Source organism: Mesoplodon mirus (assembly GCF_964341445.2).
Source record: "Mesoplodon mirus genome assembly, chromosome: 20".
Lineage (NCBI taxonomy): Eukaryota > Metazoa > Chordata > Mammalia > Artiodactyla > Ziphiidae > Mesoplodon > Mesoplodon mirus.
In genome coordinates this window covers 30,249,069-30,272,462 of record NC_138996.1, presented here as the reverse complement: position 1 = coordinate 30,272,462, position 23,394 = coordinate 30,249,069, and the positions used below count along the sequence as shown (strand labels likewise).

Below are 23,394 nucleotides of genomic sequence, written 5' to 3'. Positions count from 1 at the left end.
CGGGCTCTAGAGCGCAGGCTCAGTAGTTGTGGTGCACGGGCTTAGTTGTCCCGCAGCATGTCGGCATGTGAGATCTTCCTGGACCAGGGCTTGAACCCGTGTCCCCTGCATTGGTAGGTGGATCCCCAACCACTGAGCCACCAGGCAAGCCCTGTTTCTCATACTCTGAAGTTTCACTTTGTAAGATATGAATGTGCTTTATTTATTGGCTTCAGTATTGGTGGTCTGTAGATCAAGAGGCACAGCCCGTTGCTTCAGTTCTGGAAAAATCTCAGCCTTTCCTCCTTTGGGCATGTCTCCTTTCTCTCCATAGTATCTTTTATATGCTTATGCAAAACTCTAGGTAATATCCTCGTATCATTTTTCTAGTTTGCTCATTCTCTTTTCAGCTCTGTCAAATCCACTTATAACATACGGACACAGTAGCCAATTTAAATGACATTTCTTGCTTCTAGGTACACTGTTTTTTAATCCGTCTTTGTTTTCATACCAGAGAGTTGTTTTATTATGATTTCTTTTCCTTTTGAAAGTCTCTTTAGTAATTTTAAGCCTACCCAACATCTCTGCAAATCTGTTGATTCTCATCTTTCTATCACGTTTTCTCACCCCCAAAGTTTCTTTACAGGGGTTATGTTTTATTGTATGTTTATCTAAAGTGGGGGTTATTTTTTAAGTGGAGGAGTAGACCCTGGAGCCCTGTTTTGTCAAAGATCCTGTAGGTAATTTGTGATTTAGATTCTGTCGCAGCCGTCAGGTTTGGACAGAATCCTAAATGCTTCTGCTTCTGGAACAACGTTCACATTAATTTCACCACATGGTCCTTCAGACACAGGTGGTAGAAATTCAGATTTCACGTCCGTGCCTGGAGTGTGTGTACCCTGTCGGTAACCATATTCTACCCATGACCCTGGTAATGTGATAAGCTTCCTTTATACTTTCATGGGTCAGTGTTTTCCAGTCCTTCTCTCACACATGGGGAAACTCACTGAGATTCTGGGTGTCATTCCCAGGGCTCAGTTCCAGCTTCCCCGCCAGCCCTGTCCCACAGGTGGAGCCAGTGTCTCTCATCTGCCTGAGCGACAGCGCTCTGCCCACCCCCCTGCCCTTCTGGGTTCACTTCTCAGGGGCCAGTGTCCCTTGACTCACGCCTACCCTCGGGTTTAAAATCCTTTCCTAATTCTTGGCACCTAAGCGATTTCCTCTCTTTCTTTCATTCAAGTTCAACTATGTGCTGAAAGCAAATGTTGATAAAATCATGCAGCGATTTTATGTGTGTAGTAGGGACGGGACGGTCTCCCATGCTTTCTGATGTCTGCCATCGTAAACTTTTATGAGGAACAGTATTCTCTGTCTTACCCTAGGCAATATCTTCTGGTTTCTGCCAAAACACAAACCATTTTAAGGTCCTAGAAGACAGATTGGCTGGAGCAGAGTTCTGTTTTCTCTCAAAAATTAGTTGAATTCTTTAGTTCCTAAGCAACACTAATTTTTTTTTCTGGAGTGCCTGGCACATGTGGAGAACTTAATAAGTGGTGGTTATCTTCCACTAACCATCCAAGAAGAGCAATCAGAAAAGATGATGTTTATCCAAAGCATACAATTAAAAAGGTATGATCTTAAAACAAGAGAGGGACGAGTTGTATTTGAGAATTAATACCCCCCGTTTCCATGGACGGGGGTGAGAGCTGGGAGGAGGGATGGAAATGCTTCTCTCTAAACCCTTTGATGCCCAGCTTTCTAAAAGCCACCTTATTATTTCCCCTAATTGTTGAGGGGCCTTAAAATCTCAGGATAACACATTCTCAATTAAGGTACAAAAATAGTGTGGAAATTTCCACTGTTTAGAGTCACCTGCAGGGAAAATCTTGATTATTTGTATTAAAAAAAAATCAAGAACATAACACACTATAAATACCGGGGGAAATTCTCCTTTTCTCATCTGATGGGTTATGAAGAAAGAAGAGGTATTGGGGACTCATTCTATCTGCAGTAAAATACAGGAGTCTGTATGTCTGTCCAAAATTCCAGGAGCGGTAAGCAATTTAAAACAACATGATCAAAGTAAAAAAAAAAAAAAAATCAGATTTAGAAAGAGAATTCCTCACTTTAAACTTTTTGAGATTTTCTTTTCTTAACCTTACATTTGTTTTTGGACTGGTATTTCTACAAATAATATTTCCCCAAGGATCCAATGTATATTTATGCCACCACAAATGGTCCACTGCTTTGAAGTTATAATCTTAAGGCCTCTATCACTGAAAAATCTTTCATTCTAAAATCCATCCTAACATTTCTGTAGCACATTCCTTCATGCCAAATTTATATCGTAATAGCCTATTTTATTTCTTAGTTTTAATTGGGTTAAATAACATAAATGTAAGACATTGTTATTACATTATAGTAGATTTCAAATAAGTTCTCAATCCCCCCAGGCAACAGGATCTGTCTTCCCACATCAGAAAATCTATTAGGTAGGAGGGCAGGTCGAACCACAAAAGTGTAAACAAATAGACAAATGCATGAACGGACATCTGTGGTCCCATCAAATGTCCATAATTTTCCTTGTGGTCTTGTTAAAAAGCAAGGGGTATCACGTATCTGTCACTAAAGTTTGGAAAGGATCATATACCCTTAAATTATCTTCCTATATTAAAGTGATGGATTATATCATACAAAACCTTCAGAGATACTTTCAATGTCAAGAAAATCTGAGAAGGTGACCTTCTTGCTATATAACATCCAGTTACTTCCAAGGTCTAAACGATAACAGGAACCACTAGGGAAATGATACAAATGGAGACAGTCTTACTGTTAAATTATTATAGAAAATTATTTTAACAAATGAGATGGCTCTGAGTAAATTTTAAGCTTTTTTTGGTTTTGTTTTGGAATGGGTCTCCATCCCAGGGAATTACTGTGGTCACTGTCCCCTTGCAAATGCCTAGATGAATGTGAGTCACTAAATGACCCCCCCACACTTTCACGCCCCCTCTCTCGCAAGCATTCAGAGTTGAGTGGTCCGTGTATTCTGAGTAGAAAGAAAGATACCAGTAAATAACAATAAATCCCATTAAACATTCTCATCTCATAAAAACATAGTCATCCAAATTTCAGAAACCTTGAGACAACGTGGAAAGTGTAAGCAGTACTGAAATTGGGATCTACATTTTATACACAATTAAACTTTTATGTTCGCTGGAAAAGAGGCCACATCAGTGCAGGGATCCACCATCTCTGAATTCTGAGGTCTCCAGCCTCCCGTAAACTTGGTTCCTAGCCTCACTAGCTTCACAGATATGATCATCTGAGACAATGCTAATTATTCAATCTGGATCCAAAGAACCAGCTCTCTCCCAGAGAACCAATCATTAACATGCAAATAGGTGTTTCCCACTTCACTGGTTTAGCAGTGAAACGCTGTTCACAGCCTTCTGACAAGAAAGAGGAACTCAATCAGTTGATGCCTTAACCTTCTGGGTGTGATGAGCGTGGGGCGCCCGGATCCAAGCTGTACATCCTGTTGCCAGCCTCCAGCTCTGACCACCCCCCTGTGCAGGGGGCTTACGAGTGAACTGATTGAAGCTGCCGGCGAAATTACTGAACAAAAAAGCTGATTTCAGATTCCGCTCACTGCACCCAGCCAGCCCTCACTTAGACTAATTACTTAAATGATTTAAAAATGTATGAATATTCATATGATCGTGCTTTTCAGAAAATAAAGCACAGCTGAGGCTGTGCCATCAAGTCTTTCCTGCTCTCTGATTTGGAGCCACCCACTTGCCTGTCTGAAACCCTGAAATGGCTGCAGAGAATCAGATTGCGCTGTGTGTGTGGGGGGGGGGGAGGGGACCCGCAGGGGGTCCAGCCACCGCCCCACAGCTACCCAGCCGCAGCCCAAGACTCGCCCCCTTCCCCGACCTTCGGGGCTCCGGCTGGACGGCTGGGGTCATTCTCACATGGAGTCAAGCTAGACTGTGACTAAACGTTTACAAGTCCATCTGCCCCAGAACAAGAACAAACGCGTCCCCCGCTTCCCCGGACAGTTCCCCCTCTGCTGGGCTGACGGCCTGCGGGACGTGGACCTTAGGCCAAAGCAGATGGAAGCAGCCCCGGGCTTGTCCCAGTCGGACCGGCCCTGGTGTGAGCGCAGGGCTGGGGCCTCAGCCTGGAGCTGGGTCCCGCCTCGCCGGGCTGCAGGCCCACCGGGGGCTCGTCCACTCCGGAGCCAGCCGCCGCCCTGGGCGTCCGCGGACACGCACCGACACCCCCGAGCCTGGACGCCCGGGGACGCACGTGCCTACCTCCGCCCCTCGCCCGTCGCGCGCGCCGGTCTCCGCCGACCCGGGGACCGCGCTCTGCCCGCCCGCCCGCCGCCGAGCACATGCCCGCAGAACAGGGCCGGCGGCTCGCGGAAACACGGAGACGGACACGCAGCACGGTTTGCAGACGCCAACACGTACGAGAATTTCACGTTTCACGACTTTTGTAGGGTACGTAGCACGCTGACCACGTTCCACGAAAGGTGTGGGGAAGGGCAAGGAGATGAGACGGGAGGCCAGGGTGGGGGCGCAAACCTGCGACAACGAGACAGCGCACAGGACACGGTGGAGAACTCCATCAGTCCCCCCGCGACACCCACAGCTCCCCGCAAAACCCCGAGACACCCCATGGCACCCACAGTCCCCACGACCCCCGGCATCTCCGCGGTTCCCACATCACCAGGCAGCGCAGCTCAGCTGAAACCCGCTCTCGACCTTCATCCTGGAGCAGCCGCCCCGAGGACCATAAAACCCCACGCGTCTTTCGGCCCTGGAAACACCAGGGGCCCAAAGTTCATGTTTCCATGACAGTGAAGCTTAAGACTTTAAAATATGAGCAATCATTGCCAGAGCTATCATTATACAGTCCTTAAACAACACGGGAGGAATTCCAAACTTAGTCCTAGCATCTCAATTAACCCCAAACTGAGGAAATACAGTGTTTGATGGAATTTCCAACACTAGGTTCACTTTGTTTTTCGACTTGCGGGCAGACACCTTCCTGGTGGCGTGATCGCGTGCATGTACGGAAGCCCCGGGGTTGGGGGGGCACTCCACACCTGCTGCCGGGGGGCTGGCTGCTCTGACCCCACCCCCTCGGCTTCCGCCCCCGACAACAAGGAGGAAGGAAGAGTTTCCAGAGGTCCCATCGCACGTGAGGCCCGTCAGCACCACCGGCTAATTTCTTTAAAGCCAATTCATATGTATTTGTAATATTGGCATTTATTACATGGAGAAAACGAACTGAAATTTGTAAAGCCAAACCGAAAGTGTTGCAATTTGGGTGTGACGCCAATTTTCCTTTAGAGATGAGCACCTCCTGCCCAAAGCTCATCCTGCGCTCGGTTCTGATTCTTTTACTCACTTGTTCCATCAAACACCACACAGAACGTGCTTTGGATTTGTAACCCGCCTCTGACAGGCTCCGCAGCGTCTGTCACAGCACAGGCCATGCCCACCTGAGGCAGGTGTGACGAGGGCCAGGCACTCACCTTCCGGCTCCCCGCAGAGGGTGCACTGGGACTCTGCAAACAGAACAGACAGAGAGATGGTTACTCCTGGGCTCTGACACTGAGTTAGAGGCTCAGCTGCAGCCTGACAGGCAGACGGTGCGATCCGGCCACCCGAGCAAGACAGCCGGCTCTGCCTTTGCACCTCAGCAGATTTTATTGTAAAGAAACTGCTCTTGCCAATGTTTTACATGATACATTTTTTCCAAAAATGACAATAACTCTTTGTCATATGCATCTGCACACATTAAATACATGTTGACAGCCGTACATGGCTCAGATTACTTAGCTGAAATAATAATGATGTATTTTATCACTTAATTTTCATATTGAAAACTTTGATTACGACTGTTAGATCTCTCAAGCACAAATAATTATGAGCAAAAGTACAGTATTGTATTTCAGTAAAAACACTAAAACGGACAAATACTGAGTCCTCACAAAGCAGGCCCATGACTGGTTACCAGGCTCTGCAGGAGGGACGCGCCCCGGGACCCACAGGGAACAAGGGGCCACAGGCTGCACCTTTGCGGGAGCCCGGTCACCTGTGAGCATGGTGGACACAGGGCCGCCAGGCTTTCCCACCAGAAACTGGAAAGAGGCGCTTCCTTTTCCCAGGAAGAGTCAGAAAGAGCCACAGAGTCAGGAAAGCCAAGACAGCTGTACACAAGAACTCCTAGCCCTGAGGGGCTCCCCCCTGCCCTGCCCTCCAAAACCAAGGCCCGGGGGAGCCCTGCAGTGCAAAGGTATCACCCCCACCTTCCCAAGCAGAGGCCAAGGAGGCACGGTGAAGGAGCCCACCCCAGTCTGCTTCACCACGAGCTCCCAAAATCGACTCTGGGCGCTGCACACACACTCCAGCGGCCCTACGTGGGCAGGGCCCCCGACGCTGCCCACGTTTAGGGGTGCATCTGAGGCCCGATGGGCTCTTGTCACAGTGACGGACTCCTCCTGGGGCCTTGGGAGACAGGTCCGCCTGCAGGGAGAGGTCACTGCTGGGGACTCGGCCTTCGTGGAGCAGGTCACAGAGTGACGATGGGGTGGGGGAGGGGCGGCCACAGGCCAGAGTGTGGCCCTGAGCTCAGAGTGGGCACTTGGGGGACCGGACTTCACACCCAGCCCCACCCTCGGCCTCGACCACCCTCTGCCCTCACTGCCCTGTATGGCAGCAAAACTCAACATCAGGCTGTTTACCCGGGATGAGAATTGTGGAATGATAACCGAATTTGCATCAAAATTGACCCCGAAATTCAAGACCTTCTCAGTAGATTCCATCTCCATCACGGGCTATATATGTTATATACGTTCAAAACTACACAGCAAGTTCAAAACACAGTAGTGGTACAATGATGGTGATGACTCAGTAACTGACACCCTCAGGGAATTCAAATTCTGTGAATCAAAGATTCAAAAGCCTTGGGAAAAAGGTACTAGTTGAGCCGGTGGCATATGAAATCCTCTAGAACGCAAGTCTTAAGCAAATGTCATTTCAAATTCAATTATTAATGCATCTAGGCCTTAGCCTTTAAAAAAATCATTTCCAGCAAGATCATAAGTGAGAATCTGTCATCTGTGTGTTATAAGCCCAGGACACAAAGCAACTGGCCCGTCACTGCACGTCTGACAGCGTTCTTCTCCAAAAGGTCTGTCCCGGCCTTCTGCCGTGAACTACGGGAATTAGTAACGAGATGCGGTGAGGGTCCCCAGCTCTTTCCAGCAAACGCATCCTGGGGGCAGTCACCTCTGAGTCGGAGTAAACAGCTCCAGAGCACCCGACACCCCATGAGCTGGAAGGAACGAGCGGATGCTGGGAGCTCCCAGCCGGCGTGAGGGCAGGGGCGCTGGGTCAGGGCCGACCCCTCATCACACGGGTCGCGATCCCCAGACGTTTCATCTCACAATCAGAAACACACATCAGAATAACAACTGACGCCCAGACAGTGACCCACGCAGATGGCAGGCCACGGACCTCACTGCGATGACACTCCAAATTCCAACACTCCCTCTCCAAGCGCCTCAGGGGCACGGCCCTGGGCCTCCCCCGGGTGCACCCTCTACCTGGTGTCCACAACGCAGACACAGCAGGCCCACCGCTGCCGGGGAGTCACCGGCAACCAGACACACGGAGCAGAAACGCACACAACCCAGTGTGAGAACACGCTAAGACCCCGTGCTGTCCGAGACATCCTGCCCAAGGTCTGCTGAGAAGTAGCTGTTTGATGTGCACAGGTATTTCCCAAGCGGCGCAGGAGAGGCTTCGGACGCAGGGAGAGGTCCAGACACAGGGGCATCTCCTCTCCTAAGGGCGGCAGGTCCGAGGATCTGACCAAATCCTGGCGCACGGCCATCGGCACGCACAACTCCACTGTGAGAAACGCTGACGCTCCCAGAAATAAGACAGCCCACTGAGTTAACACGTCCCTTAAATTCCCTTTCATCCATAAGGACATTCTGAGCCCCAGTTACATCCCCGCCTGTCCTGGGTCCTGTGGTACAAACAGTGTGAGGTACATTCCTCGTTGAGAAGTTTTGCAGTTAGAGGAGAAGGAGGCCTTTCAGAGGCTGGTTGCAGTTAAATGTTACAGTGGCTGGAAGGGCCCTGTGGGTAACAAAGCAGCAGCAGAGAGGAGGGGAAACCGCGGGCTGAGCTGCAGGAAGCTTCCCAGGAAGTGCTTGAGGGGGTGTAGTCACAGCATTGGGGGCTTCGCTGGGGGGTGGGGTGGGGACACAGAGGTATGAGGCCCAGGCCACCAGGCCCGCACGTGGGGAGTCCCAGGGGGGGCTGGCTGCATTAGAGGGAGCGGGATGCTCAGGGCTCACGTCATGGCGAAGTGTGGGCTCAGGGTGAGGGGGGCGTGAGGGCTTTTGGGGGCCGTCTCTCCCAAACACTGAGGGGCCATCAGCACCCGTCTGCAATGTTGGGATATTCCCCTCCTTCCTGGAGTTCAGTTTGCAGCAGGAGGAACCGTGCCAGAGATAAACAGGACTCACTGGTCCCAAACCACAAAGCATCTTAACCAGAGGCGGCCATGGGGAGGGGAGGGGAGGGCGTGGGGGGAGGGGGGAGGATGGTCCTGGGACGAAGGAAGGATGGAGGGGTGGCCAGTAACTCAGCGCCAGGCGACGTGGCTGAGGGGACACAGCCTGGAGCCCTGACCCACTTGCTTATGTGACCGAAGACCCTGGGGGCCCCTAGGCAGCGGATGGGGCTTCGCTTCCCTCATGATTCACTGTAAAAGTAACTATTTCACAGGCTCACGAGAAGCGAGGACCAGCCACTCAGACCAGGGCTGCCCCCACCCCGTCGAGGCCAGTGGCCCATGTAGGCGCTCGCCCCTCCCGCCTTGGTTTCCGCATCTGCTTCTCATCGAAAAGGCGGCTCTCGCGGCTGCCGCTGCTGCCAAGTGTACCGAACACACGCGGAGCCTGGCGCTGAGCAGGGCTCGGTCAGTGGCGGTTCCAGTCCCTGTGCTTCCAGGACGGGGAACCGCTCCTGCCTTGCCGTCCTCGGACCCTTCCCCAAGCCCTGCACCAGCCTGAACACACCCCTGGAGCCCCACAGCAGGAAAGGCGCGCCCCCCGTGGAGTTGGCAGGGTCTGATTCACGTTATGACCTCCTTCCCCGAGGAGCACCCGTGAAGAGTCTCCGTGTGGGAGGGAATTAAACGTGAGGTATTGTGCATTCATCATCGTTACTGCAGAGTCTCATTTAAATTAGGAGACTACACTAATTTATGCTAATTGACACAAGATGGAGAAATCTGCCTGATGAATTTTTTTTTTTTTTTTTTTTTTTTTTTTTTTTTTTTTTTGCCGTACGCGGGCCTCCCACTGTTGTGGCCTCTCCCGCTGTGGAGCACAGGCTCCAGACGCGCAGGCTCAGCGGCCATGGCTCACGGGCCCAGCCGCTCCGCGGCATGTGGGATCCTCCCGGACCGGGGCACGAACCCGTGTCCCCTGCATCGGCAGGCAGACTCTCCACCACTGCGCCACCAGGGAGGCCCTGCCTGATGATTTTGTGTGCCTATAATCTGTACCTGCTCCGGGCGCAGACCTGCTTATCCCCCCACCCGCGAACCTCATGTCGGGAAGCCGGCCTGCCCTCCTGGGCGTGAGGTCAGCACTGTATTCTAATCTTCCAGCGGCTCCAGTGCGAACCCAGAAAGCATTGTACAGCGGAGGCTGCACTAATTTAGGCACCTGTGTTTAGAGAGGCGGCTCTCAGGCCTGTGAGTGCACAGCTCCCTACCCCCGTTCTCTCTCCTGTCTGAGGATGGGGACGGCCACAGCCATAGCCCCCACCTACTTGTCCTCGTGACCCACTGGGGTGGGTGACAGCAACTGCAGGAGACACAGGTGGCCGTGGCAGCCCCCGGGGGAAACGGCTGACGCACAGAGGCCCAGCAGGCACCACTGCCAAGCTCGCTGGCACAGACCTGTGAGCGCGGCCAGGACTCCCGGCAAGGCCAACTTCAAGGTCACTGCGACAGTGACCCCTCTCCTGAGGCTCCTTCGTATCCAGCCATGAAGGAAAAGCATCGGCGCTCGATCTGCAGGAAGCTGGCCAGCCAGGTGCGGGCGTAGGGCACCTGCTGTGAGCTGGGCTGTGGCAGAGAAGGGCCGGGCGCGCTGGGCTGAGAGGGCATGGCTGTGCCCCTTGTACTCATGTGCTCTCCCTGCGCCCCCTCCACCTCCCCCCGGAGGCCCTGAGGGATGGCAAAAACAGCCCTTCCTCTCCCGAGCCTCCGCGCAGCCGGGGGTGCAGGATGCAGGACGCTCTGTGCCCTCACCACCAGGAAGTGGTCCAGAGCGACAGCCCCTGCAGGCAAAACTCACCCCTCGAAGGGGAGGTGGAGACACCCGAAACGAGGAGCCACTTCCCAGACAAGCAGAGAGCACGACGGCGCGACCCTCGGGGGCGATCACGTGACCCGGCGCTCACTCAGCCGAGCGCTCCATGTGATCCTGAGTAGCGGGATGACTCGTGGCAGCGCGTGACACAGGACAACGTGCCGAACACTCGGCAAAACGTGACACACGAAACATGGCTGTATGACAACACGACTGTGTGACATCGCTACATGGCGATATACCTAACAACACAACTATAGACAATGTATGATCCATGACAGCATGACTCTCTGACAATACAGGACACATCACAGCCTGACTGTATGATGATACCTCGGGTATATAATAATACGACTATAAGACAACAGGACTATTTGAGAATATCACTTGACCTAATGGCTCAAGAAACCTGACTATTCATCAACAAGGAACACTTAAATAAATCATAGTTTGTCCATTCTATGAAACCTTATGCGCTAAGATGGAAAAACTCTGAAATATTCAAAAAGAAAGAGCCAAGAGTCGAACACTGTGTCTCATTTCCATTTTTGAAAGCATATTCTTTAATATCATTCAGTACCTATGTATAGAGAGCCTATTGGGTGCCAGGCTCTATGCTGGGCGATATGCATTGATAATAGTACATTGTGACACATGGTGCTGTGTATTTATAAATGCATAGGAAAGCCTAGAATGGTAAACGGCAGATTTTATCAGAAGGTATTTCTAAGGAAGGAAGTGTGATAGCAGGGGGGCTGGGGCTAGGGCTTAGGTAGGAGACAGAAGGCGATGAAGTGAGCTCTCTCAGTGAATGTACACGAATTTGTAACGTGAAAGGCACTCTTTAAAATTCAAACAGGTTAAGTATAAGGGAAAACAATATTTCTGGCACAAAGTCAGTCCGTAAACATTAGCTGTTAATATTACCATCATCTGACTTGTTCCAATTTCAAATACACAGGATACAGGTGACTGTCAAAGGGGAAGCAATGGATCCTCCCCCCCAGGGCCGGTCCAGCAGTGAATGAAGTCATCACATAAATCCTTTCTGAAACCTCGCGCATATTGATCAATCACCAAATGCTAGCACTTTACAAAGAATTTTCATTGACTGTTAATGAATAAAGATAAGGATCACGTCACAGGGGGAGACACTGAGGAGGAGAACCGATTACGACGTAAGAAGAGCCAAGACCAAGAGACCAATGTGTTCTAGAAGCTCCAGCCCCGAGGGAGCAAGAGTGACCAGGCTGTGGCAGGAGAAGCAGGACTTGTCTAGGGGGTGGGACCCTTTCAGGAAAGGAATTAGCATATGTGTCTGGGGAAGAAATCAGGCAAGTTAGTTTCTAATCATTTTCAAAATGTTTTGTCAAGAGGAAGATTGCTATGTGCAATCTCTCTCTTACCTTTCTGTGGTCACATCAGAAATGTAAAGCATCAAAATAGCAGAAAACTGTATTCAGGCTTCTTCAGTACTTGGGAAACACTTGAAGAAAACCCATCAGAAACTGAGTGGGTGGGAAACATGCTGTTGTGAGTGTGCCCGCAGTGGACTGACAGGTCGGGGGGAGGACAGTTCATTCAATCAGGTAATTGCAAGTAAGCAAAATTCTAATGGGTTTTTTAAAATTAGATTTTAAAATGTGAAGGCAAACCCAGGAGTCAGTAGCTTTAATAAAGCAAAGAGCCATAGGGGACAAAATACAAAATCCATAGACAAATAGTTGAGAGGATGTTGTCTTCTCTTGTCTGGAAGCCACTGTCGGCTGGTCATGGACAGCCATCCACTCAGGATCCACAATGGCACATACAACTCAGACTTCTAGATCAGGCTCATGTGGACACCCACTCACCCAGACCATCTCCCTGCCTCCCTCCCTCCCTCCTTCTTTCCTTTCCTCCTTCCTTCCTTCCACAAGTATTGACTGAAATCTCTCATGTCCCAGCATCACCCATGTGCTGGGGGCATAGTGGTGATCAAAACAGAGGCCCACCTCCACTCTGGAGCTCTCATACTGCACCTCCGGTCCCACCGTGTCTGCTGGGAACAAGCACACAGTGTAGGACGAAGCGCTCACCTACCCCAGAGCCACATCACCTATGAATGAGTTCACACCTCAGCTCACCCCCTTTCCAGCTGTCAAACCCCCAAAAGTCATATCTGACTTTGGAATGTTTCTGGGGAGCTGATCTGCCCTCCCAGTAAGCTTGACTTAAGGAAGTTAAGTGATTTATTAGAATCTCTGAGCAAAAACAGGGTCCCGAGATTATTCAACTCCAACGCGTGCTCACCGCCAGGCATAAGTGAGCCTGGGATGCAAAGTCAGCCAAGAGTAAATGTCTCACGGTGAAGAATCGACAAGTCACTCTATTTTACACCATTTTAATCTATGAATTCAATGCTTCTCTCGACTCCAATCTTAACTCCCAGGACGACTGTATGTAAATAACCAGCATTACTATTTCTTTCATTCAGTCAGGAACAGAGATGCCCAAAGAAATGAAGTCATTTGCCTGTGGCTGGTCGCGGAGGCAAGTCACCAGTCAGGACCAGCGATCTATTCCTGGGTGACAGATGCTCCAGAGATGCAGCCATGACACCAAGAATTCTGGGCTCAGTAGGCTCCGGCCATTTCCTTTCTCCGCATCGACCAAATAGTCAAGGGCGTGAGCGGTCCTTCCCCATCTATTCCAGCATTCTCACAGAAAGGGAAGGAAGAAGCTGTGTTGAACTCAATTTCTCATTTTCCAAGGAGCTGCCCGGGTTCAGTCTCTTCAATATCACAAGCCAACATAACGACCTCTCTCCTAAAAACGTGATGTCCCCCAGGCCCTATTCTTGACCCACTGCTTGTCAAGAAGCCTTGGGTGCGTTCATTCAATTTCATGGCTTGAACGATGCGTTGTGTATGTGGATGACATGCCTGAAGCGCAGATGCACAGACCCCGAGCCGCTGGTGCTAAATGTCCCCTGGTCCCCGAGGTCCTTCCTTCCTGCAGAGACGCTATTCCCACAGTCTGGACCTCAGGAGCCTCCTGCATTTGCCTTCTCCCCGTGTCCCCCCCTTCTCTCCGTGTCCCCCCTTCTCCCCGGGTCCCCCCTTCTCCCCGTGTCCCCCCTTCTCCCCGGGTCCCCCTTCTCCTTCTCCCCGTGTCCCCCCTTCTCCCCGTGTCCCCCTTCTCCTTCTCCCCGGGTCCCCCCTTCTCCTTCTCCCCGGGTCCCCCCTTCTCCTTCTCCCCGTGTCCCCCCTTCTCCCCAGGTCCCCCCTTCTCCCCGGGTCCCCCCTTCTCCCCGTGTCCCCCCTTCTCCTTCTCCCCGGGTCCCCCCTTCTCCTTCTCCCCGTGTCCCCCCTTCTCCCCGGGTCCCCCCTCTCCCCGGGTCCCCCCTTCTCCCCGTGTCCCCCCTTCTCCTTCTCCCCATGTCCCCCCTTCTCCCCGTGTACCCCCTTCTCCCCGTGTCCCCCCTTTCTCCCCGTGTCCTCCCTTCTCCCCGTGTCCCCCTTCTCCTTCTCCCCGGGTCCCCCCTTCTCCTTCTCCCTGGGTCCCCCCTTCTCCCCGGGTCCCCTCTTCTCCCCGTGTCCCCCCTTCTCCCCGTGTCCCCCTCTTCTCCCCGTGTCCCCCTCCCCCCCCCAGCCGCTGCGTGTTCACAGCTCCCTTGTCCTGTGCGCCCAGCACCACTCCCCTTGCTTTAGGGTTCTGGCTCTTGCCCGGGATGCCGTGGCCTCCAATGTGCCCTCCCTGGAGGTCTTCCGATAGATAGGTCCCTGCAACATACTGGATGCTTGTCCCCCCGCCCCAAACTCACATGTTGAAGTCCCAATCCCCAAGGTTACTTCGCTCGGCATCATGTCCTCCAGGCTCATCCGTGATGCAGCTGTGTCAGCACTTCCTTCCTTTTAAGGCCAAATCACATTCTCTTGTATGTACACACTGCATCCCTGGACACCTGGGTTGCTTCCACCTTTGGCTGTTGTGAGCTACGCTGCTGTGAACACGGGTGTGCAAGGATCTGTTTGAGTTCCTGCCCTCCCTTCTTTTGGGTGTATACTCAAGGGTGAGATTGCCAGGTCCTATGGACTGGATGTTTGTGTCCCCTCCACATTCTTACGTTGAAATCTTAACCCGCAGTGCCAGAAGGTGGGGCCTTTGGGAGGTAATCAGGTCATGCTGGGATCAATGCCACTATAACAGAGACTAAGGGGGCTCGCTTCCTGCTGTTTGCCCCGTGAGGATAATGAGAAGGTGGCGTCTGCAGCCTGGAGACGACCATGCTGGTGCCCTGGTCTCAGACTTTACGTTTCTGTTCTTCATAAGCCACCTGGCCTCTGGCACTTTGTTACAGAAGCCTGATCTGACAAAGACAGTCCTCCAGGCTGCCACCAAAGTGAGCCACCAGAAAGTGAGCCACACAATTCTGGCACAGGGATTGTCACACTCTAGTGACTTCCCCTGCTGAGGCCACACTGACCCGCCCCGTGGCTCAGGCCTAAAGTCTGCGTCAGCGAAATCATACCAATTCAATCTTCAACGTGTGAAGACAGATGGACTGGGTTTTTGGTTTGGTTTGGTTTTATTGTGTATAGACTTTATTTTTTAGAGCAGTTGTAGGCTCACAGCCAAATTGAGAGGGAGGCACAGAGGTTTCCCGTGTGTCCCCTGCTCCCCGACCCCAGGCACAGCCTCCCCCATTATCAACAGCCCCCCAGATGGGACATTTGTTACAAGTGGTGAACCTACACTGACACAGCACCATCACCCCGAGTCCATGATTTACAGCAGGGGTCACTCTCGGTGTGAGACATTCTCTGGGTTTGGACAAATGTATAATGACATGTGTCCATCATTACAGTGTTACACAGAGTAGTTTCACTGCCCTAAACGTCTTCCAGATGCACTGGTTTTCACTCCGTTGGGACGGTATATTTGGGGTCTCTGGTGGTCAGTGTCTTAAGCCTTGATCATCCCCTCTTGATTCACACAGTTAAGGCTAAAATATAGGAATAGTTTTCCCACACCTGCGGCATCCTCATCTGTGAGTCCTCTTAAAGGGCAACCCCAGAAGTTAGCACGAGTTCACGCCCTCCACCTCCACTGCCAGGCCTCACACGAGACCCACGAGACACCAAATCCACTGCAGTCAGAGTCTCCTGGCTGCTCCTAGCTTGCACTCTGGCATCCAATGTGGCAGCTTTAAAGCATAAATCAGAACATGCCACTCCCTTTTTAAGCTCCCTTGTGGTTTCCCATCACAGCGAAGAGAACAAGCAGGAGTCTGAGTGACACCCACAAGGCTCCATGCCCTCAGACCCCGCCCCCCCATCTCAGCCCTCATCACAGGCTCTATCCCCTGGACTCACCCAGGGGAGGGGACTTGCATCTGCTCTTCTCTCTCCCCAGAGTGTTCCTCCTCCAAATCTTCACATGGGGGCGTCTCCTCTGCTGTGAGGAATCCACCCTGAACAAACCTCTCGCCCGCCTGCCTCTATCCCGTGACCCTATTTCATGTTCAGGCTAAACTCAGTACTGACTCGTCTGTGCATTGGTCAGATGTTTGTCATTCACCCTTCACCACCCAATAGGACACAAACACAGTAAGAGCCTAGATCTCTTTACTGTGTCCTCCCTCTGTCAACAGGTCTAAAACAGTTCCTGGCACACGAAGAGACAATGAATATGTGTTAAATAAATCCAGAACGCTCAAGATTCTTATCACCATAAGGAGTTTCACCACCAAAATGCACACAACGCACATAATTATAAACACCAGGGCCCATCAGCCAGCAGTAAAGGTGGTGCGTTTTAGCACCTCGGCCAGGCGGGACACAAGCACCTGCTACCTGGCTTATTAGAGCAACGCTTCGGACGCTGGCAGGCGGTGAAGTAAGAGAACAGGGAAACGTCAGGAAACAGCTGCCATGAGAAACAGGATGGGTGGAGCGGTGCTCATGTCTGAAAGCCGGGAACCCAACCTTGCCATGCTGATCACGCTGTCCCCTCTGCCCCCCATCCTCTTGTCTTGCACCCCCTCTTGAGGACCAGCTTCACGTGACACATCCCTGACTGACCACTTCCTACCAGTGCCCTCAGGCTACCAGCTACCTTCTTCCTTCTGGCTCATAAGGTTCTTTACACTTTAGCCAGTGGTTTAGGTGGTCTTCCCCCCTCTAGACTGGGGTGTGCTGAGGCCATGGCTGGGCATTCCCTGCATTTGTGCCCAGGTATTTCTCAGAATTAGAATAGTCTTTGAAAATGGAGATTCCATTCCCCCTTTGAAGAGGAAGTTTCCCCAAGACTTACATTGTACTATAATTAATTCCTATTCATTAATCTAACATTATAAGCTGATATTCCCTATGTATTTTATGCCATACCAACTACATTCACATAAATATTTAGTCATTCATCTAATAGTTCCATAGGGATCTAATTACATATATGTATATAAATATATACACACATGCATGTATAGATATATAATTACATGTATTAATATAGATATTATGTATAAGTACATAATATAGAAATACAAACGTAAGTACATACAAACATGTACACCTATAATTATATAAATGCTTTTACTATCTATATGTCTTACATGCTCTGACTGGCACAGATACAAAATTGGACACATATATGCAGACATATGGATGTATATGCACTGAGGATCCTAGTTATGTAGAATGGCACATTCATAGGTGCTCATAAACATTTATTAATGCTTTAAAAAATATGTGTTCAGTCATCCTCCATATCTATTTCTGATAATTTCACACAGAAAATAAACATTAGCCCCAGGGGACTTGACCTTATTTATCATTGTCAAACTAAAGGAAATTCACGTGAAATACCAAAGGTAGGGCTTCCCTGGTGGCGCAGTGGTTGAGTCCGCCTGCCGATGCAGGGGACACGGGTTTGTGCCCCGGTGCAGGAAGATCCCACGTGCCGTGGAGCGGCTGGGTCCGTGAGCCATGGCCACTGAGCCTGCACGTCCGGAGCCTGTGCTCCGCAGCGGGAGAGGCCACAACAGTGAGAGGCCCGTGTACTGCAAAAAGAAAAAAAAAACAAAAAAAAACCCCCAAAGGTACCCAATAGTCTGCAATACCATAATGACACAGGAGACCCAGGACAGGTGCCTTGACAGGAGCCCCTTATGTCACGAGGAGTCCAAGATTGCCACAGGGTGACTTTCACTTCCCTGAACCGTAAATATTTCCACTAGAACCTTCTGTATCAAATATACTTTCCCTGACAGCAGTGTGTCCCTAGTTTGTTCCAAAGTGTCAGCAAAATATCACTTCTTTTGAAGCCTCTTCCTCTGTTTGCGGCAAGGTATTCATCTATCACGGTAGGGCTCACAAGAGCTGATGAGCGAGGCGTCATTCAGCACACGGACAGAGGCTGTTGCTTGCTTGTCGAGTCTGGACTCATTACTCAGACTGCTGCACAGAAAGAACTCCACAGCGAAAGTCGGAACAGTGTTCACCAGGTGACGGCTGCCACACTTCAATGCCACTTGAATTTGTATCTTCTATTTTTTGACTTATCATATAATCTATTTTTCCCCCATTGCTGGCACCTGTCGGCAATGCGTGAAGTTGAAAGGGAGTTTAAACATACCTTAAAAAGTATAAGGTCTTTTACAAATGTTTTTGCACTTAGCTTGAATTTATTTTTCCAAGAGAACAAGTCTTTGTGATAGTTTAGACTGTATAAAATCTCTCTCTAAACTGGAGCCAAACACAGCTACACTGGAAGCCTTGTCTCCAATTCTGAGAACGTGAAAGTGACTTCAAATAGGGGCTCCCCAAACTGTACTTAATTCTGCACCCTGATGGAGAAGAGCATACGTGACCCCCAAATCCAAAGCATCTGCACAGTTCGCCTCAGTGAGAGGGGCTGAGGAGGAACATGGATGAGAAGTTCACCGGGCTTCTGGCAGCTACGGACAAGTAACATTGGTGGAAAGGAACAGAGGAAAGAATGGGGGATGGAAATCTGAAGAGCAGTTAATGGATCCAAAAGCATCAGCACTTCAACTTTCAATTTTCACAAATATAACTGCGATTAGTAGGAAAACCGTTTCTCTATTTCCAGGTTTTACTGAAAGTTTCTACCATTTTTAGGTTAGGTTCTCTCCTTCATTTACCAATTTTATTTGGACCAATTACCTACGTCCTGAACACTGAACTGACCAAATGTTATGAGGCGATGATGAAGTGTTTAGAGGATATATAGGAATCCTAGACGTAACGCACTTAAAATATTTAGGAGGTCAAGGTGTGTTCATCTGAACTGAAAGGTAGTCATTTTAACAATACGTAAGTAACAGGAGCAAATGTCAACAAAAATTTCAATGTGGAAATTAAAAGTGCTCTGTTAATAGGTCCATTTCCTAAAGGACAGAGCCCTCACCTCTTAGCAAGGAATAGACGCACCTCTTCCCACATCCCCTGGTTACATTAGAACCACATCAGACCACTCAGTGCTCAGACCAAGCCAGGCTCCTACACCCCTGGGCCTTTGCACATGTTATGGTGGTGAAGTGTGTCCTCTGCCCTTCTTTGCCTGGCAAATGACTACTCATTCTTCTTCTTTGGTGATTTTTCACAATAACAGTTCTATGTAGATATCATTCATGTACCAAACAATTTTCCCATTTAAAGTGTACAAGTCAATGGTTTTTAGCATATTTACAGAGTTGCACAACCATCACCGCAATCGATTTTAGAATATTTTCATCCTGTGCCATTTAGCAGTCAACCTCCAGTGCCTCATCAACCCAGCCCCTAGCAGCCACTAATCTAATTTCTGTATAGATTTGCCAATTCTGGACATTTCATGTAAATCAATTCTATAATAATGTGGTTGTAATAGGTGACTGGCTTCACTTAGAAAAATGTTTTCAAGGTTCATCCATGGTGTAGCCTGTGTCAGTACTTCCTTCTGTTTGACTGTTAAATAATATTACATTGTACGGCTATACCACAATTTATTTACCCATTCCACGGTTTGGGGGCACTTGGGTTATTTGTACTTCTTGGCTATTATGAATATTGCCTCCATAACATTCATGTACTGGTTTTTGAGTGGACATATGTTTCATTTCTCTTGGACATATACCAAGGAATGGAATTTCTGGTCATATGGTAACTCTATGTTTAACATTTTGAGGAAACACCAAACTGTTTTCCGAAGAGGCTGCACCATTTTACATTCCCAACAGTAGTATATGAGGGCTTCAATTTCTCCACAATCTCACCAATACTTGCTATTGTCTGTGTCTTTGATTATAGTCATCCTAGTGGGTGTGAAATGGTATCCCATGGTGGTTGTGATTTGCATTTCACTGATGGCTAATGATGGTGAGCATCTTTTCATGTGCTTATTGGTTATGTGCATGTCTCCTTTGGAGAAATATCTATTCAAGTCCTTTGCTCATTCTTTTATTGGCTTACTGTCTTTTTATTATTGAGTTGTAGGAGTTTTTTGTAATTTCTACACCTAAGCCTTTATTATATATATGATTTGCAAAATATTTCCCCATTTTGTGGACTTTCTTTTCCCTTTCTTGATGGTGACCCCTCAAACACAAACATTTTTAATTTCAGTGAAGTTGAATTAGTCTTTTTTCCCTTCATTGCTTGTGCTTTTGGAATCATATCTAAGAAACCACTGCTCAATCTAAGATCACAAAGATTTATGCTTATGTTGTTTTATAAGTTTAGCTCTTACATTTAGGTCTGTGATGCATTTTGAGTCAGTTTTTGTATATGGTGTGAGGTAGGGGCACAGCTTCATTCTCTGGCATGTTAATATCTAGGGATTCCACCACCATCTGGTGAAGACCTAGTCAGTCTTTAGGATTTATTTTAAATTTCAGTCCTTTTGGAAGTCAGCTCTAACTGCTCCATAATGAATTCACTGGCCCCTCCTCTGTGTTTCCATAGCATCTTTTTCACGTGGGGCTTCAGAGGTGATGAGCTGCTCCCTCACCCCTTATTCTCTTTCTCATTTAACTTACTTCACAAATGTTTTGAGAACTCACTGTGTTGCAGGCCCCACACAATGGGCTGGGAGTATCTTTTCAGGGAGAGACAAACGTGCAAGCAAAACAAAATATGATAAAAGAAAGTGAAAAATGGGGGAGTAACAGCTGAGCTTGCTGGGGGGTCAGGAATGGCTCTGCAGAGATGAGAAAGATTGAGATGATATTTGAAGCAGTGAGGGAATATTTTCATTCATTCATTTCTTCATTGTGGCCCTGCCCTCAGGGCTTACCTTCAAGTGAGAGAGGTATCTGTCCACAAATCAAGGAGTACAAGGATAAATAGAACATGTGAAACGTGGCCAGGGCTCCCAAGGGCAGGTGCACAGGGCCCAGACAAGAGAAGATGCCCTAACTCTGTAAGCAGGGATGTTTCCTTGCTTACATCCCTGCTTGAGGAAGGAGCTTGAGCGACATTTAAGAGAAAACAGGATAAGGTCCAGGGAGAGGGAACCTTATATAAGAAGCAAGTGATGCCAGCCACACAGGTATCTCCCCATTTTATGGATGGGAGAATCTCAGAGAAATTACATAGGTAACCAAGGCCTCAGGGCCAGGACGACAGTCAAGGCCATGGTCATGGGTCCAGGAATTTTCTTTTCTGCTCCAATTCCTGTCCAGGTCTGAGCAGGCAGTGTGATGTTATGGTTCCCCTAGAACCTCCCCTTCTCCTGCCTGCATCATCTCTATTCTCTAGCATCCCTGAAACTAGCTCCTCCCCCCCTCCTCCACCCACCCCACACAAATGTGCCAGAGCACATCTCTGTCCCTCAGTACCCAGAGCTCTGCCAGCAAATTGGATAAACTAATTAGTACTTCCATGTTAATTAATTTTCCATTGTTTATATAAGCTACGAGAGTTCTGTTCTTGTGATGGTCCCTCTAGGTAAGTTTATCTACAAACAAATTAAATCCCATTATACCAAATTATACCAGAATGTCAATCATCAAAGCAAATCTTAAATGAGTGTCTTTCCCTGCAGGACCCGCAGAGATAATCTCATACCATAAAGAAACATTTAAAACAGAGGTAATGCTCATAACTGATGTACATTGTCATATTAAAACTTCAAAAAGATTAGAAAAGTCACTTGAACAGTGTGACAGCTACATTTTTCTCTATATTTCTAAATGGTGAAAATTAAATCATCAGAATTAAGAGTATAAGTAACACTGAACTTTAAAACTGAACAAGGCCCATCTGAATGTTTCCAGAATTGATTTGTTTTCCAAGACTTACAAGATTTTTGCCAGTTTAAATCTAAATCACACTCTTGCTCTGAGAAATTAAAATTACACAGTTAATGCAAGTCCTTTCTATTAGTTAAAATGGAGTACCTTACAAATGACTAAGTCCAATGTGGAGCGAAACACTTCGGAAGCTGACCGGTTCCCACCTGGGAGCGAATTATATCAGGGGGCTGCCCAAGATGAACCACATTCCACCTCCTCCAGCATTTCTATAGGCAGGTGTCCTCAGGGACAAAACCCAATAACTCCAAGGAAGAAGTAAACAATACTTTGAGACCTGAGAGAATTCCTAAACCCAGTGCCATGATCATTCAGAATTAAAAAGCGTATGTACCACACTGGCTATAAACACCGTGTACTAACTCACTCAAGAGCATATACGAAGCTCCAACCAAATGACCTGTTAATTCTAAGTTATAAGTTAATTCTCACCATCTAAAGTTTTCCATCAATGATATCTAACAAGACCAAATTCACTAGTGATCCATCAAATCCAGATCATAGAATATAATTTTAAGCCTTGTTTTCAAACTGTTCCCTGTCACGGGATCATTTCAGAACTGAAGCAACCTGCTATGGGCTGCACCGTGACCCCTATATTTGCAGGTGGGAGTTCTAACCTCCAGGACCGCAGAATATTACCTTATTTGGAAAAAGGGTCTTTGCAGATGTAGTTAGTTAAGATGAGGTCAACTTTCCTTAGGAGAATGAGCCCTCATCTAATCTGACTGGTGTCCTTATAAAAAGGGGACATTTGGACACAGAGACATGCACAGAGCGAGACGCCAGGTGAAGATGGGACTTCTGGTGCCACAAGCCAGGGACCTGCCAGCGGTGAGAGAAGCCCGAGCAGACCCTCCCTCACAGGCTGAGATGGAGCCCACCCTGCAGACACCTTGATGTCACACTTCTGGCCTCCAGAACTGAGACAGTTTCTGTTCCTTGGGCCACCAGGTTTGTGGAACTCTGTTACGGCAGCCCCGGCAAATGAACAATAATCAAGCGTACCTTCCCCTTAGGAAGGCGCACAGGAAGAGCCTTTAACTCAGTCTACTCTGTATTAATAGGCTTTAGAAATGAAGAACGGCTCGTTAAAAGAAGACCGTGAGAGATAAATGCGATGCGTTAATACCTCTGTAGATACTCACTTGGGACTTTCAACAGTGCCAGCACCGCCCACCAACAGAATAACCATGGAATCCTTCCACGGGAGACCCTATTGATCATCTAGTCCGACCCCTCCTATTATATCTGAAGCCCTTTGTGTCATTAATATTATTTTAATTACCACAGTTCATATACATCTACATGACACTATCACGTACAGAACTCAGTGCATTTAGCCTGTGTCACAGACCTATGGGTTAATATAACACTTTTCAAGTCTTCTGTATCTGGGCATGTTTTGCCTTTCCGAGTACAGAGTGAGCTCCTTGAGGGACACTTACATTCAACATATTTATATTTCCTTGTGTTGCTTCGGAAGTCAACTGACAGGTACTCACTGAGTTTTTATTGACCAAGATCATCTATCCATAACTATAAATGATGTGAAAACTAGGGAGCAGGACCAGTAGGGCTTGGAGCTCAGACGTTCTGAGACTGGGCCCAACCCTGACCGTTTACTAGCTTCAGGCTCTTTTCTACGTTGTCCAAAAGTCTTTATGATCCATCACTCCGCGTCCTGCGTCCTGTTCAG

At 48.7% G+C, this 23,394-nt stretch overlaps 1 protein-coding gene across 1 annotated transcript in view; it reads right to left on the bottom strand.

Moving 5' to 3' along the window:
* DLGAP2 (DLG associated protein 2) overlaps positions 1-23,394 on the bottom strand; it is a gene marked incomplete at its 3' end in the record, with an annotated part of 748,047 nt that overhangs the window by 327,191 nt on the left and 397,462 nt on the right. The window contains exon 4 of the mRNA XM_082608399.1: positions 5,531-5,563. Within this exon, the coding sequence (XP_082464525.1) occupies positions 5,531-5,563 (33 nt within the window). The remainder of the gene's footprint in view (positions 1-5,530; positions 5,564-23,394) is intronic.